A 7,500-nucleotide genomic window follows, 5' to 3' on the forward strand; every position below is an offset into this window, starting at 1 on the left:
TTGCTGAGCGTTCTTGTGTCTCGGATTAACGACGCTGATGCTTCTAACATGTGGAGGTGAGATGAATATGATGTTATAACCCTATAGTCAATTTCTTTTAGCGATGCAGATTTGCACCGACTCGCAGCGGTGCCCTTTTAGCTCGGAAAAGTTTCCGGATCGCTGATTGGTTGGACGATATAATTCCAACCAATCAGCGATCACGAAACTTTTCCGAGCTAAAAGGGCACCGCTGCGAGTCGGTGCAAATATGCATCGCTAAAAGAAATGGACTATAGTTAGAAAAGCAGAATGCTATAAGTCCAGGGGCCCCAACAGGGAAAACAGCCCAGTGAGGAGAGTAAAGAAGGAAAAATGAAATATTTTAAAAACAGTAACATTAAAATAAATATGTCCTATATAAACCATAAAAACTTTAACAAAACAAGCAGAGAAATTACTGTAGATAGAATAGTTTGTCCGAGTGTACCCTCAAGTAAGAGAACTCTAACCCAAGACAGTGGAGGACCATGGTACAGAGGCTATGGCACTACCCAAGTCTAGAGAACAAGGGGTTGATTATGGAATGTCCTTCTCCTAGAAGAGCTGCTTACATAATTTTATTAACATTGGGCTCTGAGAATTTCTCTGCTTTTAGATCTTAACATTTTCATGTGATTTCACACCAGTTATTCTATTAGACTCTGAGAATTTTTCTGTTTTTAGATTTTAACATTTTCAAGTGATTTCATACCAGTAATTTTATCGGACTCTGAAATTTTTCTATTTTCAGATTTCAAAATTTCAATTGATTTCACACCAGTTATTTTACTGGACTCCGAAAACTTCTCTGTTTTAGATTTTAACATTTTCAAGTGATTCCACACCAGTAATATTATCGGACTCTGAAACTTTTCTATTTTCAGATTTCAAAATTTCAATTGATTTCACACCAGTTATTTTACTGGACTCTGAAAACTTCTCTGTTTTAGATTTTAACATTTTCAAGTGATTCCACACCAGTCATTTTATCGGGCTCAAACTTTTTCTGTTTTTAAGATTTTAAAATTTTTAGGAAACTAATCTTTTTTTAAAGATTTCAACATTTTTGGGAAACTGAATTTTAAAGATTTTAAAATTTTTAGGAACTATGGGTTTTATAGATAAGATTTAGATTTCTATCTATCACAGATTTTTATCTAACAATTAATTTCTCTTCCCTTTATATTTACATTATATCTTTATTCTATTATTGGCTTTAGTATATTTTTGCCTTTCGAATTTAGTCGGGCCAGCTCTGACTAATTGGGCTGGTGAAACTCTTCCCTTTTAATAATAATAAGCACCAATTAGTAATCATATTTTATTGTACTACTATTTCAGATCAACAGAGTACTATTATATTTTATAATACTAATTTACGGTTACAGGTTTTTACGTACACTGAAGTTTTTTACACTGAGTAACTGGTTACAATTTTGTTTTAAAGCGCTTAGAAAAATCTAGTTCTGCTTGAGTATTTGAGGCCTCTAACTGCTGTTGGGTATCATACAGCAAATCACTTGAAAATACAAATTTGGACGTAAAAGGCCGATTCACACGAACCGTTTTCTTTCCGACAGGCTGGGTGGTGGCTAACCACCGTCGAAATGTTGTACATTCACACGAGGCGTTCCGTAACCGTTTACCCGCGCGCGGTTTTCATTGTTTACTTAGGCCTTGACTTAGACTCTGTCACGTGAAGACCGAGTAAATTACGATAATTTTGACACTTTAAAATGTTGGTTGATAACTGTGTTGATAAAATAAGTTATGCAACTTCATTTACTCTCGGTGCAGCTGAAATCAATAATGCATAAAAATATTTTGAAGAATCCTCCTATATTCATTTTCTAAATCATCAGGGGAAAGTTATGCATAGAAGTCTTAAACGAGGTATCTCCTTTGTTTTCTCTACTAACAAAAAGGTCGTAACAAGCGTAAAGCCGAGAAGCAGTTGAGCTGCTCATAATTCTCTCCTGTCAATTGTTCTCATATTTGAACGGCGTACCAGTAAACTATTTGTATCGGCTAAATCCTATCTTATAAAGTAATTGAATCCTTATGCTTCCATGGTTATTTTGTCATATTTATAGCCAAGGTATACCTGTGTATGGATTTAGTCTTTGACTTAGTGAACAGTAATCCAACCTTTTTCTTTCTATCAGACTAGATAACAATCATTTTGTTCTTTCACTATTTGTATCCTACTATTTATCAATGAACTTTTTTCCTGTTACATGTTTCTAAATTCGAGTTTTAACCGATAATCTATCCCATAATACATTTTTAACAACCCTTCAAGCTCTTTTTTTGTTGTCAATCACTTTTAGATTGCGGCAATTATTATCTATTAAATTCTTTAACACTTTTATTCATCTGTATCTTCACTTATCCATTTTGATTTCAAATGATATTTCTATGCATTCACAGGACGCTGGTGGCCTACAAAAATCTCATCAGGGCAGAGGAGCATTTTGGAATTGCCATGGTATACGGGTCCGCCTACTATCTACGAGGTGTCATGGATTCATCGACCTATCTGGCCTGGGTCGAGGCTAATTCGCTAGCGTGGTCTTGGCTTAACCAGACGCTGGCTCTGTCCCCCGATGTGGAGGAGAGGCTGAACGGACTTGGGATCTATGATGCTGATATGGACGAGATTGCAGAAATGTGAGGTGGAGACGGGTGTTCTTAAAGACATTAGATCTATAATGTAGTAAGCAGTTTTCTATAGCTTTCAAGAGAGAAAGGGTTACTTTTATTCATTTTGGTTATTCTTTTAGCAGATAGGAATGATGGATGAAAGAGGAGTGAGGACAGTTAGCTAACTAACTATGGTAGGATATAGTTTGGAAAGCTAAGTATTAGTAAGAGTAATGTAAAGGGTGATTTAACCCTAATTATATCTATATAAAGGTCAATTTAAAACAATAATTGCTTACTTTTCTTTTACTTTCTGTTTTCTGATAATCTTGGCTACCGGCGTAGTATTTTTTAACGTTGATGTTAATCCATGGGGATTTTGCAAAATGGAAGGGTTGGAAAGACCTGGGGGACTTTGTAATGAGGCTTGTATTTCTCGTGTGTGCATATTGCCACTATTGATCCGTCTTTTAAAATCAGAATTATATTGTATCGGTTTTTCGTGCATTGCAGAGAGGAGATTATCAACAACCAACCTCGGAACAGCTCTCTCGAAGCTGCAAACAACTTCTTGCAGGAGACTGCATCTTTTCTGGATTCTGTACGGGAGGTTGAATCGACCCTTGTTGTAGACATCAGGTAATCTGTGCACCAGAGTATCCAGTGTATTTAGCTTTAATCTATTCCGACTAGCAATAATGATATACAAATTTTGATATGTGTATACAACTTTGATCAAAGAAATAAATGATTGCATTTAGTTTTTGATAGAAGTCTGTTTTAATTATACTAAGCCATGAAGTAGTAGCAATATTAATATTGAGTCACTTACACCTGATACTGTTTATATTGAATTTGTTCATATCAAATACTGCATCATTCCCAACAATATTCATTGTATGATTCTTCATCTAATTACTGAATTAACTAAATCCCAAGTACTCGAGCTTAACAGAATGGGGATGCCTGGGTATTTCCAAGGTTAACATGGTATTATGTAGAAATAAAGATATATTTTTCCTCCAGATCCGCCCCTAGCACATGCTCAGTTTACTGACCAATATCAAAATTTCTTGTTCTATCAATTCCATTATAAGTGTCTCTATTAACATTTGGTTGGACGGTCAGATTGAATTTTTGAGAATTATCATTATTGATATCATATATGTTATTATTATCGATATTGTTATTTTTGTTGATTTTATTAGTGTTACTATCATAATTACTATCATTATTACTGATAATTTTATCATTGTAACTATCTTCATTACTATTATCATTATCTTTATTGTTATTATCACTATCCTTTCCGTTATTATCACTATCGTTTTTTATTTCAGGAGCAAAATCGCCGAGGACCTAGACAGGGCGGACAGTCAGTACACTCTAGCCCTGGTGGTCTTAGTGATGGTTCTCGTCATTTCCCCAGTCATTATTCTCCTGGTCAGGAAAGCTACGGGACTCGTACACGTTAGTTGAAAGTTCCAAGAATTCAGCTATTAATACATTTAGTGGTATAATTGAATATATCGATTTTAAAAACCAATAGAATGTTTCCACAGGCAGAATTGTTGCATATTGGGACTCATGCCAGAATCTGCACTGGCCACAATATTTTACTCATTTTTATATTTTTTTTTCTCTTGGTGATGCTTCATTGGGTTAAATGCATAGTGAGAAAAGATCAAATGTTTATAATTTCTAGAGAATTTACTTTTATTTTCTTCAGTGCATGATTCTTATAGACCCTGGTTTATACAAAGTAGTACCATTAAACAATTACTTTAAATTGGAGCTGGATACCATAGATTTTGCTTAGATGCGAATATTAAAAGCTTAGATAGAAGGGGGGTCAGATTGCAAGAGGAACATCAACAAACTCGAAATATCCTATAATAAAAAAGACACCGTGTCTCTGAAACCATTGCATATTTTAGTAACGAAAACTTTTATATTCCATAATCACTTATTGACTTTTCACTACACCAAACAATTCTTTGGATCCTGTGAATTGCAGCGACAGTAGAGATTAAGCTTATATCATAGCTTCCATTTGTTTGTACCTTAGTTCTACCTCATTTCGGAGTGCTAGTTACACGGTCGAACGGTTCGTCGAACGCTGTTCGACCGACAAGTGTTTGAAGTAATGTTCGAACGTGTGAACTGGGTATTTGGTTACCGAACACGTTTGTCAAACAGTTCGAAGAAAGTCTGATCTAGCCTGGCTTTTGTGGGCGGGGCTACATTGACCACAAACCTTTTACATTTGTAACAAGTATCTGACACCTCAACAAACCATTTGACAAGCAGGTTCAACAGCCGGGTTCGACGAACCGTTCGACCGTGTATATCCCATTGACGCTCAGTGTCGGCCATTCCTAAGATATCATTGATCAACTACAAGGGCTTGCTTCATTCATCTCTTTGTCTCTTTTACGAAATCACGCAAATACTCGCCAGTCCGGAAAACTAGACTTTACACGTTCTACAGAAAATATAATTTATTAACACAATTTCAAAACTAATGCTTAAATTTTTTTTACTAACTAAAAGGATCGAAAGTGTGATAACTGCAATCTTTACGAAACATTCACTGATAACAGACCTGTCAACCCTACCAGAAACTTTTCCTGGAGATTATTAAAACATGCTAGGGATTTACAAAAAAAAAAAACAAAAAACAAAAAAAAAATGCGGGAGACTCATAAACCCAAGCCAGAACGTCATATTTTGATAAAATTCATCCAAAAGTTCTCAATATATTGCAGTTTATCTATCTCCTAAGAACACAGATGCATAATTTCATGAATAAACAAACAAAAATTAAAGGAAAATAGTTATTTGCATCCGTATGACATAATGGCCATGTTTATAGCCTGTTGTACACATAATTGCATTGTATGTTAATGGCAGAATATGACTGTGATATCATTTCTTAACATTAGTGTATTCAACTATATCCATATGTTACTGACTTAACTTTCACAAGTAACTCACTGTTTGGTTTATACTTGAAAGCAAGCTTATGAATGAACTCATTCGTTTTATGGTCAATAAGTGATTCTAGTGTCCCTTCAATATTAAGACTGGTTCTCTGAGAGGTGTAGTTCTTATTGATAACACTGTGACTGAACAGTTGTGTTCCAGTAGATATAAAGCATACAGAACCTTTGTCCTTATCACATAGAAGTAAAATATAAAAGTAAAAATTACTTTTCCACATTTTCATTTCCTTTGTAATATGATTTCCTTCTTCCCTTATATAATAATGGATTACGATGGCATACTGTTTTCATCAGCCTACAAAACTGCAAAAGAAACGACAAAATATTCCTTATACCATTAATTTGTATAAATCTTTCCATCTTCCCTCGTTATTCCTTCCATTTATTTCTATTACTGGTTTTATTTAATTTACTTTCATTTTTTTTAATCATTCATTTGATTCTAGGCTTATGTTGCAACCACCGCTCATTATATAAACCATTTGTTCACCTCGGAGGAGTGAGCTCTCAGTTTCTCAAACCAGACACAGTCCTAACCGTCCCGCTTCCGACACCCTAGTGACCCTACACATCTCTTTCAGTGTTGATGATATGATCATATTGAACATTTTCATCAAAATATTCCACGAAATATTTACATTTACTGAAAAAATAAGCATTAGTGACAATAATGAGCTTAGGTAAAGTGTGGGAGATTCTATCTAAATGCGAGAGAACCGAGAGCTAATGCGGAATGTGGGAGGTATTTTCAAAATGAGGGAGACTGCGGGAGTGTTGGTAGGCCTGTGATAACATGAAATAGAACTTTAGCTACTCAATCGCACATTGCTATGTACAAATAAGCTTTCACTTAACGAGGTAGAGATTCGGTCAAAGATTTTCGTGGCAATTCAAGCTATTTATCTAATTGATATTCTTTATTAACATGTTAACACTGAGCTGTTGATGATATTCGTATTTTATGTGTGTAAACCATTTTACAAGGCAGTTTCATTTCATTATTTGAGTTGTTTCCTCTTACAATGTAGATGAATAAACTTAAACGAAGACAGGACTATGACCATGATTTTCTTTTGCTGTCCTGAATTATGCTTTGTACTAAATAGCTTTTATAAAAACAAAGGTTTGTGTAATACATTAATGTTGTTAGATGGAAACAGATGATCTTAAGAACTTTATAGCGTAGTTATTAAAAAAATGTTTCACATATTTCCGAGAAAGGGTGCTAGAACATAAAGCTGCTTATCCTTTCATTAGGAAATGAACAACTAAGAATTAATTGCCTAATTACTTTTCCTTAGACGATAAGTTAACAGCTGGGAGGTAAAAGTTATTACATTATTATCAAAAGCATATACTATCTACACTCATTTACCATTTTATTTTAGTTGTCATAATTTTCATTACTAGTATACACAACCAGTCAAAATGACGGCTAATTATTTAAGTACATATGAACACACACAGATTCCATTCTTTTCTTCGGCTCCCCTTTCATAACTACAACCCTTCCCACCAAAGTATGCCTACTCCCTCTCCTCCCTACCCACCCGAGGAACAGGAAGAGGCCGAGTAGTTATACGTCTGGCAATGCCACTGAACGTGACCGGAAAGAAATAAATAATATATATATATATATATATATATATATATATATATATATATATATATATATATATATATATGTGTGTGTGTGTGTGTGTGTGTGTGTGTGTGTGTGATAGCCAGACACTTGCTCTCATGCACACAGATTCAACTCTTCCCACCCCCTCCCCTTTTCCTAACTATAACCCCTCTCTATTACCAGGGTATACCTACTCCTTGTGACGGA

The 7,500-nt window shown here is 34.8% G+C and overlaps 2 protein-coding genes across 2 annotated transcripts in view; one reads left to right on the forward strand and one right to left on the reverse strand.

Moving 5' to 3' along the window:
* LOC137618191 (retinol-binding protein pinta-like) overlaps positions 1–7,500 on the reverse strand; it is a 154,071-nt gene that overhangs the window by 86,358 nt on the left and 60,213 nt on the right. The window lies entirely within an intron of this gene.
* The window catches only part of LOC137617882 (uncharacterized), a 23,016-nt gene that overhangs the window by 6,937 nt on the left and 8,579 nt on the right, over positions 1–7,500 (forward strand). The window contains exons 5-8 of the mRNA XM_068347833.1: positions 1–56; positions 2,452–2,691; positions 3,178–3,303; positions 4,005–4,134. The exon at positions 1–56 is cut by the window's left edge and continues 70 nt beyond it. Of these exons, the coding sequence (XP_068203934.1) occupies positions 1–56; positions 2,452–2,691; positions 3,178–3,303; positions 4,005–4,134 (552 nt within the window). The remainder of the gene's footprint in view (positions 57–2,451; positions 2,692–3,177; positions 3,304–4,004; positions 4,135–7,500) is intronic.

This window comes from Palaemon carinicauda, chromosome 24 (assembly GCF_036898095.1).
Source record: "Palaemon carinicauda isolate YSFRI2023 chromosome 24, ASM3689809v2, whole genome shotgun sequence".
NCBI classification, from domain to species: domain Eukaryota; kingdom Metazoa; phylum Arthropoda; class Malacostraca; order Decapoda; family Palaemonidae; genus Palaemon; species Palaemon carinicauda.